At 53.3% G+C, this 19838-nt stretch overlaps 1 protein-coding gene across 1 annotated transcript in view; it reads right to left on the minus strand.

The window, feature by feature from the left end:
• The window catches only part of CDC5L (cell division cycle 5 like), a 97516-nt gene that overhangs the window by 76019 nt on the left and 1659 nt on the right, over positions 1-19838 (minus strand). The window contains 4 exon segments of the mRNA XM_075341186.1: positions 11636-11735; positions 13395-13522; positions 14137-14298; positions 14389-14492. Of these exon segments, the coding sequence (XP_075197301.1) occupies positions 11636-11735; positions 13395-13522; positions 14137-14298; positions 14389-14492 (494 nt within the window).

Below are 19838 nucleotides of genomic sequence, written 5' to 3' on the forward strand. Positions count from 1 at the left end.
TCTCCAGCGTAACATTCAGGCTGCGTTGTCATGCCTCGAGGGAGGGTGCTTTGACGAGTAGATCGTCCAAGTAAGGGATCACCGGGTGTCCCTGAGAGTGCAAGACTGCTACCCCTGCTGCCATGACCTTGGTGAACACCCGTGGGGCTGTCGCCAGACCGAATGGCAGAGCTACGAACTGAAGATGGTCGTCTCCTATCACAAAACGTAGAAAACGTTGGTGCTCCGTAGCAATTGGCACGTGGAGATAGGCATCTTTGATGTCTGTTGAGGCAAGGAAGTCTCCTCGAGACATTGAGGTAATGACGGATCGGAGGGATTCCATCCGGAACCGCCTGGCGTTCGCATGCTTGTTGAGCAGTTTTAGGTCCAGAACAGGACGGAAGGAGCCGTCCTTTTTTGGAGCCACAAAGAGATTGGAGTACAAACCCTCGCCCTCGTTCCTGAGGGGGGACAGGGATCACCACTCCTTCTGCTCTTAGAGCGTCCACCGCCTGCAGCAGGGCGTCTGCTCGGTGGGGAGGTGGGGCCGTTCTGAAGAATGGAGTCGGAGGACGAGAACAGAACACTGTCCTGTGCACGTGAGCACAATGTCCGTCACCCACCGGTCTGTGACCTGTGGCAGCTAAATGTCGCCAAAGGCGGGGGAGTCTGCCATCAACCGCGGATGCGGAGAGAGAGAGAGAGCTGAGAGTCATGAGGAGACCGCCTTGGTAGCGGTTCCTCCGGCTGCCTTCCTTGGGCGTGATTGAGCCCGGCCGGAATCTGAGCCCGTCTGAGGTTTTGTAGCCCTTTTGCACGAGGACAATTGGGACCTGCCCGAGCTTGGGAAGGACCGAAACCTCGACTGTACTTTTAGGACAGCATTAATAGGGTAAGTCGCAGTGCAGACATTGCGGGGTTACGGACGCCTCTGCGGTACAGATGTACATGTGCTCAAGGCCAGCTGCGCAAGAACAGCTGAAAAGGTTAGGTTGCCTATACGGCTGTGAATGCCGGAGCAACCGACACGCCGATAGCCTCCTAGACAGATTTCAACCAGAGTCCATCTGTCTGTGAATGGCATCTTTAAAGGGAACCTGTCATGAGAAATGTCCCCTAAAACCTCACAGATTCCCCCTCTGCAGCTCCTGGGCTGCATTCTATAAAGGTCCCTGTTATGATTGTGGCCACTTTCTGACCTAAAAAAAGTGTTTATAAAGTTGTACCTTTTTTGCTTCTGATTCTGTAAATACGTCCCGGGGGCGGGCTGCCTGATGGCCGTTATTCTGCCCCCTGGTCCTGTATGCCGCCCCCATCGCTGATTACAATAATGCTGGACGCCGCCCCCTGCTACATCCATCGCCGCGCATGCCCAGTGCCCATCTGTCGGGGATGAGCACTGTGCCTAGCGTCACCGCTGGTGACGTGCACGCAGGGTTAAGATTATGGGCGGTGCTGTGATGTTTATCGGCCTGCTTCGTTCTGCGCAAGCGCGCTGCTGGTAATCTGATCTCCGCGTCTCCTCCTGATCGGTGTAGTCACCGCTCCTCCCATCTATTTCCTGCCTCGGGGCAAGATGGGAAGGAGGTGACGTGGGGGTCAGCAGCAGCGCGCTTGCGCAGAACGAAGCAGGCCGAGGGGGCAAGCGCGGCCCCGCGATTATGGGCGGTTGCTTAGGAATAAACATCACAGCACCGCCCATAATCTTAACCCTGCGTGCACGTCACCAGCGGTGACGCTAGGCACAGTGCTCATCCCCGACAGATGGGCACTGGGCATGCGCGGCGATGGATGTAGCAGGGGGCGGCGTCCAGCATTATTGTAATCAGCGAGGGGGGCGGCATACAGGACCAGGGGGCAGACTAACGGCCATCAGGCAGCCCGCCCCCGGGACGTATTTACAGAATCAGAAGCAAAAAAGGTACAACTTTATAAACACTTTTTTTAGGTCAGAAAGTGGCCACAATCATAACAGGGACCTTTATAGAATGCAGACCAGGAGCTGCAGAGGGGGAATCTGTGAGGTTTTAGGGGACATTTCTCATGACAGGTTCCCTTTAAGTGAAGCCCCATCTCCAGTGCAACTATGGCTCTAGACGCAAGCCTGGAGATTGGAGAATCCACCTTTGGACCCTGGGTCCAGCGCTTGACCACGTCAGTGGAAAAGGGATAACGTGTATCTTAAAAACGTTTGGAGAAGACGCTTATCTGGTAAGCGTGGTGTTTCTGGACTGCTTCTCTGAAGTCAGCGTGGCCAGAAAAATACTCAATATCCGTTTGAGATACTGAAAAGGGACTTCTCCTGCTGTGAAGCTGACTCCTCCGCTGGGGGAGCTGAGGGAGAAAGATCCAACCTTCCATTGATGGACGCTATAGGATCATTCCGTATGGCGTTACCATCCGGTGTATCCGGATTGAAAGCGATGTCAGGATCAAAGTCCTGGAGAGCTGCCTTATCATACAGAGAGTCCTCCTGGGACCCCCCCGTTCCAAATGAGGTTGGTCAGGAAGATTGCCCAAGGCCTGTCTGGACTGCAAGTCTCTATCTTATGACAATATATCTGTCGAAACTGCAACTCCGTCCCTGTCCTTGGACAGGGATGACAGGTGGTTTCTTTGGCCACGACTAGTAGAGACCCCGGCAGACGAAGTGCTAGAGACCCCGGCAGACGAAGTGCTACAGGGGAGCATGCACACAATGGGACGGTGTCATGAACAGCATCCCATGTAGTAAAAACAGCACTGAAAATCTGTGTTGCTTTTTTGCCGCTGCCGACTAGCCATCTAGAAGTATATAGCCAAGATTGGTGACCGTACAGTGCAATGTATAGCATACAAGCATAAAGTACAAATGAACACTGCAGCACAAGCAATACAAGCAGCATAGAAGCCTGTGCCCTGGCACCTCTGCTCTTCTGCTGCTGTAGACTAGTCATCTAGGGGAATATAGCCCAGAAGAGTGACCATACAGTGCAATGTATAGCATACAAGCACAAGTACAAATGCACACTGCAGCCCATGCAATACAAGCAGCATAGAAAAAAACCTGTGCCCCAGCACCCTTGGTTTTCTGCTGCTGTAGTCTAGCCATTCCAGGAGAATATAGCTAAGACTAGCGACTGTACAGTGCAATGTATAGCATACAAGCATAAACACAAATGAACACTTCAGTATGTGCAATACAAGCAGCCTAGAAAGCCTGTGCCTTAGCACACCTGCTTTCCTGCTGCTGATGTGTCGCTCTCCAAGCGGGCATATAGCGACCTATGCAGTTAAAATACACATGTACACACTGCAGTATATATTGGGGTCAGCACTATGTGTGCCGCTTACCGCCCGCCTATAAGCGGGTGTATGGTCGCCACCGTCCTGCCTGGTTGCCGAAAGTCCGAGCTCGGACTGCAGTAATGGCTGCCGGCGTCTTCCCCAGCTCGTGTGAGGAGGGGCGGGCCGTGGGCGTGCCCCAAGTCAGAGCGGGAATCCGGCGTCCGACAGTGTGCAGTGAGAGGGCTGGAGCATGTAAATAAGGCTCCAGCCCTCGGCGCTGCTGATTGCTCAGCGTCTGTCCCCTTCCCTGAGTGACAGGGAGGGGGCGGGGAACGAAGCGGCACTAGGCCGCAGAAGCCGGGGACTGGATTTATAAGCGCCGCCGCCGTAAAAGCGCGGTCGGCGCCCAGTCCCCGGCGAACTACAAGTCCCATCCGCGCCGCCGCTCCCGGAGCGTCCGGCGCGGTAGTTCCCAATACACAAAGTCACTCAGCAAAGCTGCAGTGACTGTAACCCTTTACTGTCCCCGGCGCACTAGCACACCCAGCAAGTCTGGAGTGTGCTGTGTCTGTGTGTCCGGGGACACAGAGTACCTGTCATGGTGCAGGGCCATGTCCCTGAACGGTACTCCAGCTCCGTATCCAGCAGGTTCAAATGGGTCTGTGGATGGAGCCCGGCGTCAGAGCTTTGAGGCCGGCAGGATCCCACTTCCTCAGAGCCCCCCAGGGGGATGTGGAAGGAAAGCAGCATGTGGGCTCCAGCCGCCGTACCAGCAATAGGTACCTCAACCTTACAACACCATCAACGGGTGAGAAGGGAGCATGCTGGGAGCCCTATATGGGCCCTCTTTTCTTCCATCCGAAATAGTCAGCAGCTACTGCTGACTAAAATCTGTGGAGCTATGCATGGATGTCTGACCTCCTTCGCACAAAGCTTGAAAACTGGAGAACCCGTGATACCACGGGGGGGTATAGCCAGAAGGGGAGGGGCCTTGCACTTTTTAGTGTAGTGCTTTGTGTGGCCTCCGGAGGCAGTAGCTATACCCCAATCGTCTGGGTCTCCCAATAGAGCGCTGAAGAAATATACAGTATAGTTACACTACTGCACAATGGGGCTAGCACCACAGGTGCTGCTTACCACCCGCTTCAAGCGGTTGTGAGGCCACCCAAGTCCCTGCCTGGGTCTCCCAGACTTTGTCCCCCTCTGCTGCGTCCGAGGAGCTGACAGGAATGGCTGCCGGCGTCCTGAGGAGAGGAGGGAGTCGTGGGCGTGGCCGAGAAAGTGCGGGAACTGGAGCCGCACTGTGCACAGTGAGAGGGGTGGAGTATGCAAAGCATGCTCCAGCCCTCAGTGCTGCTCGTTCTGTGCAGCTTCCCGCCCTTCCCCTGCCTGTCAGGGCTGAGGGCGGGAGGAGAAGGAAACTAGGCCACAAAAAGCCGGGGACTCGAGTAATAAGCGCGGCCGCCGTATATGCGCGGCCAGCGCGGAAGTCCCCAGCGCACTACAAGTCCCAGCCGCGCCGCAGTGTTTCCGTGGCAGCGGCGGTCAGCGCGGCAGTCCCTATACATAAAACACACTCAGCAACGCTGAGTGTGTAATGGCACATTTTAACCCGGTCAGCGCCGCGGTCCCCGGTGCACTAGCACACCCAGCAAAGCTGTAGTGTTGCTGTGCGCGGTCCCCACAGGGATACAGAGTACCTTCACGTAGCAGGGCCATGTCCCTGAACGGTACCCGGCTCCTATCCAGCAGGCTCCACAGGAGTTGTGGATGAAGCACGGTCTCAGTGCCTAGAGACCGATAAGATCCCACTTCACCCAGAGCCCTGAGGGGGATGGGGAAGGAAAACAGCATGTGGGCTCCAGCCTCCGTACCCGCAATGGATACCTCAACCTTAACAACACCGCCGACAAGAGTGGGGTGAGAAGGGAGCATGCTGGGGGCCCTATATGGGCCCACTTTTCTTCCATCCGACATAGTCAGCAGCTGCTGCTGACCAATCTGTGGAGCTGTGCGTGCATGTCTGCCTCCTTCGCACAAAGCAAAAAACTGAGGAGCCCGTGGGAGCACGGGGAGTGTATAGGCAGAAGGGGAGGGGCTTTACACTTTTAGTGTAATACTTTGTGCGGCCTCCGGAGGCATAGCCTATACACCCAATGGTCTGGGTCTCCCAATGGAGCGACAAAGAAAAGGCCAAGGGGCGTGGCCGGAAGAACGACACCAGGACAGGAAAATTCTCCAAGTCCTGTGGTAAATTTTGGCCGAGGAAGACTTCCGAGCCTGAGTCATAGTGGAGATGACTTCGGGAGGAATGCCGGAAGCCGTCAGGATCCAGGACTCAAGAGCCACGCCGTCAATCTGAGAGCTGCAGAATTCTGGCGGAAAAACGGACCTTGTGAGATAAGGTCTGGACGGTCCGGGAGATGCCACGGCACCTCTACGGACAGACGGAGCAGGTCTGGGTACCAAGCTCGCCTGGGCCAGTCCGGAGCAATGAGGATGACTCGACGGCCCTCCATTCTGATCTTGCGCAGGACTCTGGGCAAGAGAACTAGAGGGGGAAACACGTAAGACAGACGGAACTGGGACCAATCCTGAACCAGTGCGTCCGCTGCAAAGGCCTGAGGATCGTGGGAGCGAGCCACGTAAACCGGGACCTTGTTGTTGTGCCAGGATGCCATTAGATCCACTTCCGGAGTTCCCCACTTGCGGCAGATCGACCGGAACACTGCCGGATGCAGAGCCCACTCGCCGTTGTCCACGGCTTGACGGCTGAGATAATCTGCCTCCCAGTTTTCTACGCCTGGGATGTGGACTGCGGATATGGTGGACTTGGAGTCCTCCGTCCACTGAAGGATGCGTTGAACCTCCAACATTGCCAGGCGGCTGCGAGTCCCGCCCTGGTGATTGATGTAGGCAACTGCTGTCGCGTTGTCTGACTGGACTCGAATGTGCTTGCCCGCCAACAGGTGGTGAAAGGCTAGGAGAGCTAGAAGCACAGCTCTGATTTCCAGCACATTGATCGAGAGGGCTGACTCGGACGGAGTCCAAGTGCCCTGTGCTCGGTGGTGGAGAAATACTGCTCCCCAGCCGGATAGACTGGCATCCGTGGTGAGGATCACCCAGGACGGGGCCAGGAAGGAGCGTCCCTGAGACAGAGAGAGGGGCCGAAGCCACCACTGAAGAGAGCTCCTGGTCTGTGGCGACAGAGCCACCAACCTGTGCAAGGAAGAAGTCCGCTTGTCCCAACAGCGGAGAATGTCCAGCTGCAGAGGACGCAGATGGAACTGGGCAAAGGGAACCGCTTCCATTGACGCCACCATCTGACCCAGCACCTGCATGAGGTGCCTGATGGAATGACGGCGGGGCCTCAACAGAGAGCGCACCGCCAGATGGAGGGACTGCTGTTTGACTAAGGGCAGCTTGACAAGTGCCGGCAGAGTCTCGAATTGCATCCCTAGGTACGTGAGTTCTTGGGTCGGGGTCAAAGTGGACTTGGGCAGATTGACAAGCCACCCGAATTGAACAAGAGTGGCGAGAGTGAGCGAGACACTCCGCTGACAGTCTGCGCTGGATGAAGCCTTGACAAGAAGGTCGTCCAGGTAAGGAATCACTGCCAACCCCTGGAGGTGCAGAACCGCAACCACTGCTGCCATGACCTTGGTAAATACTCGAGGGGCCGTGGCTAACCCGAAGGGGAGAGCCACGAATTGGAAATGTTCCTCTCCGATTGCAAAACGTAGCCAACGCTGGTGTGAAACTGCAATTGGCACATGCAGATAGGCATCTCTGATGTCGATGGATGCCAGGAAATCTCCTTGGGTCATTGAGGCAATGACTGATCGCAGAGACTCCATGCGAAAATGCCGCACCTGAACATGCTTGTTGAGAAGCTTGAGATCCAGGATGGGCCGGAAGGAACCGTCCTTTTTGGGGACTAGGAAGAGATTTGAGTAGAAACCTCTGAACCGTTCCCTGGCGGGAACCGGTACAATCACTCCGCTGGCCTGCAAGGATGCCACGGCCTGAGAGAAGGCGGCGGCCTTGGAGCAGGGGGGAGTTGACAGAAAAAATCTGTTTGGCAGGCTGGAAGAGAACTCTATCCTGTAGCCGTGGGAGATGATATCCCGCACCCACTGATCAGAGACGTGTTGAAACCACACGTCGCCAAAGTGGGAGAGCCTGCCACCGACCAAGGACGTTGCTGGCTCGGCCAGATAGTCAAGAGGAGGCTGCCTTGGTGGCAGCAGCTCCTGCGGACTTTTGTGGACGCGGCTTCTTGCGCCAGGTGGGCTTCTGGTCCTTGGCTGAGTTAGTGGACGAGGCCGTGGGCTTAGAGGACGACCAGTTAGAGGAACGAAAGGAACGAAACCTCGACTGGTTCCTGCCTTGGACAGGTTTCCTGGTTTTAGTCTGTGGCAAGGAAGTACTCTTCCCGCCAGTAGCCTCCTTAATTATTTCATCCAGTTGTTCACCGAACAGCCTGGACCCAGCAAATGGGAGCCCAGCAAGGTACTTCTTTGAGGAAGCATCTGCCCTCCACTGTCGAAGCCACAAGATCCTGCGGATAGCGAGGGAATTAGCGGAGGCCACCGCAGTGCGGTGAGAGGCCTCCAGCATGGCAGACATGGAGTAGGCTGAAAAGGCTGAAGCCTGGGAAGTTAAGGCAACCAGTTCAGGCATAGAGTCCCTAGTGAGGGAATGCATCTCCTCCAGAGAAGCAGAGATGGCTTTGAGAGCCCACACTGCTGCAAAGGATGGGGAGAACGAGGCCCCTGTCGCCTCATAGACAGACTTGGCCAGGAGGTCAACCTGGCGGTCAGTGGGATCCTTAAGTGAGGTGCCATCAGCCACAGATACAACTGTCCGGGCTGAGAGTCTAGACACCGGAGGGTCTACCTTTGGTGAGTGAGCCCACTCCTTGACCACCTCTGGTGGAAAAGGAAAACGGTCGTCAGAACCACGCTTTGGGAAGCGTTTGTCAGGACAGGCCCTGGGCTTGGACACAGTGGCTTGAAAACTGGAGTGGTTAAAGAACACACTCCTTGTTCTCTTAGGCAAGGTAAACTGGTGCTTTTCTGCCAGAGAGGGTTGCTCCTCTGATGCTGGCGGATTGAGGTCCAGTACAGAATTAATGGACGCAATCAAATCACTCACATCTGCATCACCCTCGGTCAGATCAATGGGGCACATGGAGGTAGCGTCCGAGCCCCCAGTAAAGATATCCTCCTCGTCCTGCGGGTCGGCTCCTGAATCGGAGCCGCGGGGCGAGGAAGGAGAGGGATCCCTGCGTCTCCTCTTAGGAGGACGGGGTCTGGGAGCAGATGAAGAATCCTCTGTGAGCTCTGCAGAGCGAGCCGAAGCAGCAGAGGCGCCCTGAAAAGGGGGCTGATGCAAGGTTAGCAGAGTCCGAGACAGCTGTCCCATGAAGTCGGCGAAGGACTGGGAGATAGATTTAGAAAACACTTCTACCCAAGCCGGGGGTTCAGCCACCGGGGCCGGAGCAGCCTGAGGGACCACCGGGGAGACTCCAGGCTGAGGCACCACCATGTTAGAGCAGGCATCACAATGAGGATATGTGCTCGGTTCAGGCAGTACGAGCTTACATGCAGTGCATATTGAGTACAGCCTTGCAGCTTTGCTCCTAGTGTGAGACATGCTGCTGAGGTGGAGGCTCTGCAGTAAAGAACACACTCCTTCAGAATGACCCCCAGAGAGTGTATAATAAAGTCCACAACCAGAGGTTGTGGCTTACCAGACCGTTTTGTGTGCCCTCCGGATTCCCAGCTCGGACCCCCAGACAGGTTGCAGAGATGCAGCAGCCAGCGCCGATCAGTGTGAGAACGCTGATAAAATGGCGCCGGAGTGAGGAGGGGGGGCGGGGCCTAGTCCAAGAGCGGGAACCGGAGGGCCAAGGGGATATACAGGGGAGGGAAACATCTCCTCAGAGAGGAGTGTCCTCCCCTGAGCTGAACGGCCGGTGCCGCACTGTCCCTCTGCATGACTGACATGCAGGGGCAGTGAAAACGAAACTAGGCCGCAGCCGAAGCCGGGGCCTAAATTTTACAATGCGGCCGGCGCTCAGGCACCCTCGGCGCGGTTCTCTGGTGAAAACCGGAGAACCGGCCGGAAATGTCACAAATGGTACAAAACACACTCTCCCCAACATTAAAGTACAAGGGACCCCCCTGACAATAACGTCTCAATACTTAGCTTGTGAGACGCAGGGCCAGGTCCCTGAGGGATGAGTGCTCCGTCCGGCAGGGTCCTGAAAGGGCTGCGGATGGAGACCGGTCTCCTGCAAAGCAGTGAGAACCGTGCTGGCTCCCACTTCAAGCCAGAGCCCGAGGGATGGTGAAGGAGCGCGGCATGTAAGGCTCCAGCCTTGAAATCAACCTTAACAACACCGCCGACACAGTGGGGTGAGAAGGGACATGCCGGGAGTCCAGGCTTGGACCCGCTTTTCTTCAAACTCTTTAAAATGAAAATCAGATGAGAATGCATGAATGTGGATGTGTGCCTCCTGAACACAAAGCATTGAACTGGCTAGATTTGGTTATCCAGGGGGTGTATGTGCTAGGAGGGAGGAGCTACACTTTTTAGTGTAGTACTTTGTGTGTCCTCCGGAGGCAGAAGCTATACACCCATGGTCTGGGTCTCCCATAAGGAACGATGAAGAAAAAACGGACGCAGATTTCTGCAGTAGATTCACTTGGTGGATTTTGTTAGTGTGAATATTGACCAGTGAAGTATACAAAAATTGTTCACGTCAAGACCAGAGTTAAAGGTGTATTCATTCATTTACAACAAGCGTTAACCCTGAGTCATGGGGCAAAGGACTCTTATAGCGAAACATGGCAGAGACCCCACTACATCAACGGTCTCTGAAGATTGAAAGTCACATCTTTTTACTTCAACGGGGTCCTACATGTGGCCTTTATTCTATCTTTTCATGGGACAACACTGAAGATCTGACACTGACTACTGTAGATTGTATCAGCTTGTATAACAGTGTAGATTTGGTGTCCTCCAAATAACTCAACACACAGCCATTAATGTCTAAACCGCTGGCAACAAAAGTGAAATTGGCCAAATTATGCCCTATTAGCCATTTTCCCTCCCCGGTGTGATGGGACTCAGTGTTACAAGATTTCAGGTGTGACTAGGGAGCAGGAGTGTTATATGTGGTGTGCTCTCTCTCACACACTCTCTCATACTGGCCACTGGAAGGTCAGCATGGCTCCTCATGGCAAAGAATTATCCGAGGATCCGAAAAAAAGAATTGTTGCTCTACATGAAGATGGCCGAGGCTATAAGAAGATTGTCGGCACCCTAACACGGAGCTTCAGTATGGTGGCCAAGACCATACAGAGGTATAACAAGACAGGTTTCAACAGAACAGGCCTCGCCGTGGTCGACCACAGAAGCAGAGTGCACGTGCTCAGCGTCATATCCAGAGGTTGTCTTTCAAAATAGACATATGAGTGCTGCCAGCATTGCTGCAGAGGTTACAGGGCTGGGAGGTCCGCCTGTCAGTCCTCAGACCATACACCGCACTCTACATCACATGGTCTCACCATGGTCAACCAAGTTTGTTTAAAAGAACTGAGAGTCCTCAGTAGTTGATACCTTTTAGATTGACTAAAGACATGGTTAACCAAAGAAGTTGGAGTATATGCCAACATGATAACAACCCCAAGCAGAACTCTAAGACAAACACTTCCTTGCTAAAGAAACTGAGGGTAAAGGCACTGGATTGGCCAAGCGTCTCCAGTCCTAAACTATGTGGGGCCTCCTCAAATGGAAGGTGGAGGAACATAAGGTCTGTAACATCCACCAGCTCCGAGATGTTGTCATGGAGGATGGAAGAGCATCCAGCGGCTCCTGTGAAGCTCTAGTGACCTCCATGCCCAACGGAGTTAAGGCACTGCTTGAAAATCATGGTGGCCACACAAAATATTGACGCTTTAGCCATATTCACTTGGGGGTGTACTCACTTTTGTTGCCAGCGGTTTAGACAATGACTGTGTGTTCAGTTATTTAGATGGCACCAAATGTACACTGTTATACAAGCTGCGCACTGACACTACATTGTATCAGGGTCAGATCTTCAGTGTGGTCCCATGAAAAGATAGATTTACAAAAATGAGGGGTGTACTCACTTTAGTAACACATTTAAACAAGTAACAGTGCTATATTGTAAAGATTGAATCTATAAATACATTGGAGGTTTCCCTCGCATACGACCAGTGAACGCTGCAACATGAATCCAGGCTATCGAGCTCAGGCATCAGTCTGACAGGCAGCAGCGCACACAGCAAAGCATAAAGGTAACATACAGGCCGATAGCCGTCTGCTAGTAGCATAGCCCTAATACTGTACAGACCTGGCCTCCTCCAGCTGCTTCTCTCGTGCTTTCCTCTTTGCCTTTTTCCCCTGGGTGTTGGCAAGACGCGCTCGGGCCTCAGACAACATCTCAAGCTCATCTGTGAGTAAAAGAGGTTGCAACCATTCAGGTGATGGGCGAGCCGCAAGTCATGTGGACTCAAATATGAGAAGTTTTACATTAATAGTTACCTTTAGATTAAAAAAAAAATTGCACTTTGCATTACATCATTCACTGTCTGTAATACAGGCTGGATGTGAGGCTTGTGTGTCCAGGCTGCTGCTGCCTTCACTCTCATACCCCAGCACAGCTTCATTCCAGGACAGATTTACTCTACAGACGATGTGGGCTGTTTTCCCAAATGTGTCAGCAGAAACTGATGCTGAGGAAGGAGCATGTGATTTCCCCCTACAGTCTGCAGTGTGCGCTCTCTCTACATAGATTCGCAGCTGTGTGCGCTGTCCTCTCCATCTATCCTCCTGCTCCGCACTCAGATTCTGCCGCCATTACTGAGGGGTGCAGAAGATGAGGTCACCCCTGACAGCGGTGCGATCGCACATATAAGTCAGATGCAGAAGGACAACCGGCTATGCACTGGAGTTGCACACACTCTGCAACAGTTAGGACATTTTTAATAAACAAAAAAAAAAATAAATAAAAAACCCCTTCACCTCTGGGCAATGTTTGGTTTTTTTTCCCCATTTTTCCTCCCCTTTTTGTTTTATTTTTCCATCAGTATAGACATATGAGGACTCATTCTTTTGCGGAACAAGTTCTACTTGTGAATGATACCATTCATTCTGCCCCATATTGTATTGGAAAATAGAAAGATAATCCCCCAAAAAAAAAATTGAAAAAAAAAAAAAAAAAAAGAAGTGCAATTCCACAATAGTTTTTTTTTTTTAACATAGTAAAACTGACCTGATGTTATGTTTCTACAGGTCAGTACGAGTTCGTAGATACCGAACAGAACTTTTATCCAAAGTAGTGAAAAAAAAAAATCAGTTTTGTAAAAAAAAAAAAAAAATTGTGCTTTTATCGCCATTTTCTGAGAGCTTAGCGTTCTCATTTTACAGGATCTGGGGCCCCCAAAAACCCCAAAAAACATAATTCTGGAGTTTTGATATTTTTCTAACTACGCCATGTACCAATCAAATTAACTGATATTATATTTTGATAGTTTGGGCATTTCTAAATCCGGTGATACCAAATATTTTTTATGGTTTTATTTTCAATGGGGCGAAAGGGTTCGGACTTTTGAACTTTAAGCGGGGGGTTTCAGATTTTTTTTTTTTTCATTGATTTTACTAGTCCCCTTAGGGAACTTGAAGGCAGCGCTGTCCCATCACTTCTGCTGTTCACATTGATGCTTCAGCATCCCTCTGCACAGCAGAAATGCTGATCTCCTGTGAATGCCGGTGCTCGGTCGGTGTCCTCTGGAACTTAGTATTAACAGCGATAGGGGTCACCGGCTGACCGCTGGCCATCAAGACGACCCATCGGCGCCCCATGATTGTGTTATGGGGCCGCCAATGATGGCGGGGAATGACAAGCTCCTCGCCGGCGTGTGTTAAATCCCAGTGTCAAAGATTGACAGCGGGATTTAAGTAGTTAACAGAAACGGGTGGATCGGAGAATAGCAACATGTGTTGGATGATCAGATCAGCAGACACGTGCGGAGAAAAATGCAATGCATAAGATTTTTTTTTTCTTATTTATAGATGTCCACAGGTATGAAAAGGCAGCCTAGATGAGATACCTTCATCCATATCCACAGGGTCAGGCCGGGCAGGTTTGGTCTCGGGGTTCGGATCGATCTCTCCGGGTTTAAGCTTCCGGGGGTCATCGGCCGCCTCCTCTTCATTGTCCCTCTGTGCAGCCTTATCTCTGAAAAGGGAAGAACAATAGAATCATTAGGACAATATCCACGTAAAGTTCAATGAAGAAAAAAAAAAAATACCGTATTTTTAATTTTATAAGACGCACCTCATATTTAGTGAAAATAAAAAAAAAATAAAAAAAATGGAGGCTGGAGTTGGCGCCTGCGCTAACGAGAGCTTGAGCCAAGATCTCCATCTGCGCATGCGCCGACTCTGGGCGCTATTATTTGAAGTACTCACTACTGCCGGCTGTACACATGCCCGCCGCCACCGCCGGCTGAACACAGGCCCGCCGCCACCGCCGGATGCACACATGCCCGCCGCCACCGCCGCATGCACACATGCCCGCCGCCACCGCCGGATGCACACATGCTCGCCGCCACCGCCGGATGCACACATGCACGCCACCACCGCCGGATGCACACATGCCCGCCACCACCGCCGGATGCACACATGCCCGCCACCACCGCCGGATGCACACATGCCCGCCGCCACCACCGCATGCTGCACACATGCCCGCCGCCACCACCGCATGCTGCACACATACCCGCAGCCCTGGCACAGAGCCCCAGCCCCTTTTTCCGTGGTTCATCGTCGTCCTGTGTACACAGCGGTACTTACAGCAGGTACTCGTAGTGCTCCAGGCACTGGGCGGCCGTCCTGCCGATGATGGGGGCGATGGTCCTCCACTGTGTGGGCATTAGCTTGGCCAAATGCAGCAGCTTCTCCTCCTCCTCACGAGACCACTCTGTCTTCTTAATACTGGGGTCCAGCCATTCGTACCTGTCGGGGGGAGAGTGGCGGTCAGGGCAGGTCTTAGCTGGCAGCTTTATGCCACCATGGTCTATGAGTGCATTAGAAGGACCCCCTTACCACCGGGCTTTGCACTGCTTGGCAGACTTCCTGTGCAGCAGGGATGCGATACGAGACCATTGGTTTTTGCCATATTTCATAACAGCCGCCTTGAGGATTTCATCCTGTCAAAGAGATATAAAGATGCATAAATATATAACGCAAAAAAAACCCCAAAAAACCATGGGGTGCAAACATCACCCACCCCCATATAACAGGGGCTATCACCTGGGAAAGCAACACAGCGTCCAGCCCACATAAGGTCCACAAGCTGGAGAGAAACAGGGTGGCACATGGACCGGACCCAGAAGCAGGTCCCTAGTATTGTCAGAACTTCTGGGGATAAATGTGCGGTCCAGGACTAGGAATATATGGCTGCTTTCAGAGACAGCGCCACTCCTGACCACGGGTCGTATCTGGTACTACAACTCAGCCTCGCTGCTCCTGACAGCATGGACAGCCCATTATAATAACCAGTGCCCCCAAAATCAAGTCCCCGCGTCGCCCTCTACTGCAGGTGGACTGTAAAGACTTGTGCGCTGTGCAGCGTGCTCGTGTATGTGGTTCTGCTGCAATCTCATGTGTGGATTTGGCCTCACTCAGCTTTCCCAGACCCCTGAATGGCCGGTCTGCAGTGGGGAGATTGTAGATGATACACAATGAGGACAGTTACTGCTCAGCCCTCCGATGTGACCATGTGAGTGGCCACGTTCTTTGTCACTCAGCTTTCCCAGAAGCACAGATCTTCAGATAGCTGATAGGCGTTTTGTCACTGTGACACTAGGGGGCGACACTGTGTAAATTTGCTTCTGTCTGTTGGGAAACTACAACAGCCCCCAACGTCGCCAGATTTCAAAACATTGGCTCCTGGCCGATCATCTGTAGGACTAAAAGTCCCAGGAAATTGTACAAACATATTGAACTTTTTAAAAACTACCTACAAGTTGCAAACTGCAAAAACAGGAGAACTACAAGTGCCAGCATGCACCGCAAAATAAAGGTTTTAAGGGCAGAGCCGGCTGACACTTGTAGTTCTTCAGCTGCAGTTATTCTGCCATTCTTGTTCTACAGCCCTGCAAAATGGACAATGCGACAAAGAACTACAAGTCTCAGAACATACAAGAGCCTCAACATGTGATAAATCAGGCCACTCAGCAGAAGAACTACAAGAACCAGCGCGGTGTGTAAAGGAAGATCCTACAGTCATCAATAAGAACAAGGACAAAGCCCCATCATGATGTCACCTCCGCTGCAGAGGGAGAACTACTACTCCCAGCATGTCCATCACCAGAGGAGGAACTACTACTCCCAGCATGTCCATCACCAGAGGAAGAACTACTACTCCCAGCACGCTCCATCACAAGAGGAAGAACTACTACTCCCAGCACGCTCCATCACCAGAGGAAGAACTACTACTCCCAGCACGCTCCATCACCAGAGGAAGGACTACTACTCCCAGCACATCCATCACCAGAGGAAGAACTACTACTCTCAGCACGCTCCACCACCAGAGGAGGAACTACTACTCCCAGCACACTGCACCACCAGAGGAAGGACTACTACTCCCAGCACGCTCCATCACCAGAGGAAGGACTACAACTCCCAGCACGCTCCATCACCAGAGGAAGAACTACTACTCCCAGCACGCTCCACCACCAGAGGAGGAACTACTACTCCCAGCACGCTCCATCACCAGAGGAGGAACTACTACTCCCAGCATGTCCATCACCAGAGGAAGAACTACTACTCCCAGCACGCTCCACCACCAGAGGAGGAACTACTACTCCCAGCACACTCCATCACCAGAGGAGGAACTACTACTCCCAGCACACTCTACCACCAGAGGAGGAACTACTACTCCCAGCACACTCCACCACCAGAGGAAGGACTACTACTCCCAGCACGCTCCATCACCAGAGGAGGAACTACTACTCCCAGCACACTCCACCACCAGAGGAAGGACTACTACTCCCAGCACGCTCCATCACCAGAGGAAGAACTACTACTCCCAGCACACTCCACCACCAGAGGAAGGACTACTGCTCCCAGCACACTCCACCACCAGAGGAAGGACTACTACTCCCAGCACATCCATCACCAGAGGAAGAACTACTACTCCCAGCACACTCCATCACCAGAGGAAGGACTACTGCTCCCAGCACACTCCACCACCAGAGGAAGGACTACTACTCCCAGCACATCCATCACCAGAGGAAGAACTACTACTCCTAGCACGCTCCATCCCCAGAGGAAGAACTACTACTCCCAGCACACTCCACCACCAGAGGAAGAACTACTGCTCCCAGCACGCTCCACCACCAGAGGAAGAACTACTACTCCCAGCACACTCCACCACCAGAGGAAGGACTACTACTCCCAGCACACTCCACCACCAGAGGAAGGACTACTACTCCCAGCACGCTCCACCACCAGAGGAAGAACTACTACTCCCAGCACACTCCACCACCAGAGGAAGAACTACTACTCCCAGCACACTCCACCACCAGAGGAAGAACTACTACTCCCAGCACACTCCACCACCAGAGGAAGAACTACTACTCCCAGCACGCTCCACCACCAGAGGAAGAACTACTACTCCCAGCACACTCCACCACCAGAGGAAGAACTACTACTCCCAGCACACTCCATCCCCAGAGGAAGAACTACTACTCCCAGCACACTCCATCACCAGAGGAAGGACTACTACTCTCAGCACGCTCCACCACCAGAGGAGGAACTACTACTCCCAGCACGCTCCATCACCAGAGGAAGGACTACTGCTCCCAGCACGCTCCACCACCAGAGGAGGAACTACTACTCCCAGCACGCTCCATCACCAGAGGAAGAACTACTGCTCCCAGCACGCTCCACCACCAGAGGAAGAACTACTGCTCCCAGCACGCTCCATCACCAGAGGAAGAACTACTACTCCCAGCACGCTCCATCCCCAGAGGAAGAACTACTGCTCCCAGCACGCTCCACCACCAGAGGAAGAACTACTACTCCCAGCACACTCCATCCCCAGAGGAAGAACTACTGCTCCCAGCACGCTCCATCACCAGAGGAAGAACTACTACTCCCAGCACGCTCCATCACCAGAGGAAGAACTACTACTCCCAGCACGCTCCATCACCAGAGGAAGAACTACTACTCCCAGCACGCTCCACCACCAGAGGAAGAACTACTACTCCCAGCACACTCCATCCCCAGAGGAAGAACTACTGCTCCCAGCACGCTCCATCACCAGAGGAAGAACTACTACTCCCAGCACGCTCCATCACCAGAGGAAGAACTACTACTCCCAGCACGCTCCACCACCAGAGGAAGAACTACTACTCCCAGCACACTCCACCACCAGAGGAAGGACTACAACTCCCAGCACGCTCCACCACCAGAGGAAGAACTACTACTCCCAGCACACTCCACCACCAGAGGAAGAACTACTACTCCCAGCACGCTCCATCCCCAGAGGAAGAACTACTGCTCCCAGCACGCTCCATCCCCAGAGGAAGAACTACTGCTCCCAGCACACTCCACCACCAGAGGAAGAACTACTACTCCCAGCACACTCCATCCCCAGAGGAAGAACTACTACTCTCAGCACGCTCCATCACCAGAGGAAGAACTACTACTCCCAGCACGCTCCATCACCAGAGGAAGAACTACTACTACCAGCACACTCCATCACCAGAGGAAGGACTACAACTCCCAGCACGCTCCATCACAAGAGGAAGAACTACTACTCCCAGCACGCTCCATCCCCAGAGGAAGAACTACTACTACCAGCACGCTCCATCACAAGAGGAAGAACTACAACTCCCAGCACGCTCCATCACAAGAGGAAGGACTACTACTCCCAGCACACTCCACCACCAGAGGAACTACTACTCCCAGCACGCTCCATCACCAGAGGAAGGAACTACTACTCCCAGCACGCTCCATCCCCAGAGGAAGAACTACTACTCCCAGCACACTCCATCACAAGAGGAAGGAACTACTGCTCCCAGCACGCTCCATCACCAGAGGAAGGAACTACTACTCCCAGCACGCTCCATCCCCAGAGGAAGGAACTACTACTCCCAGCACGCTCCATCCCCAGAGGAAGGAACTACTACTCCCAGCACGCTCCATCACCAGAGGAAGAACTACTACTCCCAGCACGCTCCATCACCAGAGGAAGGAACTACTACTCCCAGCACGCTCCATCCCCAGAGGAAGAACTACTACTCCCAGCACGCTCCATCACAAGAGGAAGGAACTACTACTCCCAGCACACTCCATCACCAGAGGAAGGGCTACTACTCCCAGCACACTCCACCACCAGAGGAAGAACTACTACTCCCAGCACATCCATCACCAGAGGAAGAACTACTACTCCCAGCACACTCCACCACCAGAGGAAGGGCTACTACTCCCAGCACACTCCACCACCAGAGGAAGAACTACTACTCCCAGCACGCTCCACCACCAGAGGAAGAACTACTACTCCCAGCACGCTCCACCACCAGAGGAAGGGCTACTACTCCCAGCACACTCCACCACCAGAGGAAGAACTACTACTCCCAGCACACTCCACCACCAGAGGAAGGGCTACTACTCCCAGCACACTCCACCACCAGAGGAAGAACTACTACTCCCAGCACACTCCACCACCAGAGGAAGAACTACTACTCCCAGCACGCTCCACCACCAGAGGAAGAACTACTACTCCCAGCACGCTCCATCACCAGAGGAAGGAACTACTACTCCCAGCACGCTCCACCACCAGAGGAAGAACTACTACTCCCAGCACACTCCATCACCAGAGGAAGAACTACTACTCCCAGCACGCTCCACCACCAGAGGAAGGACTACTACTCCCAGCACGCTCCACCACCAGAGGAAGGACTACTACTCCCAGCACACTCCACCACCAGAGGAAGAACTACTACTCCCAGCACGCTCCATCACCAGAGAAAGGAACTACTACTCCCAGCACGCTCCATCACCAGAGGAAGAACTACCACTCCCAGCACGCTCCATCACCAGAGGAAGAACTACCACTCCCAGCACGCTCCATCACCAGAGGAAGAACTACTACTCCCAGCACGCTCCATCACCAGAGGAAGAACTACTACTCCCAGCACGCTCCACCACCAGAGGAAGAACTACTGCTCCCAGCACGCTCCACCACCAGAGGAAGAACTACTGCTCCCAGCACGCTCCATCACCAGAGGAAGAACTACTACTCCCAGCACGCTCCACCACCAGAGGAAGAACTACTACTCCCAGCACGCTCCACCACCAGAGGAAGAACTACTGCTCCCAGCACGCTCCATCACCAGAGGAAGAACTACTACTCCCAGCACGCTCCATCACCAGAGAAAGGAACTACTACTCCCAGCACGCTCCATCCCCAGAGGAAGAACTACTACTCCCAGCACGCTCCATCACAAGAGGAAGGAACTACTACTCCCAGCACGCTCCACCAC

The sequence above is a fragment of the Anomaloglossus baeobatrachus genome, chromosome 3 (assembly GCF_048569485.1).
Source record: "Anomaloglossus baeobatrachus isolate aAnoBae1 chromosome 3, aAnoBae1.hap1, whole genome shotgun sequence".
NCBI lineage: Eukaryota > Metazoa > Chordata > Amphibia > Anura > Aromobatidae > Anomaloglossus > Anomaloglossus baeobatrachus.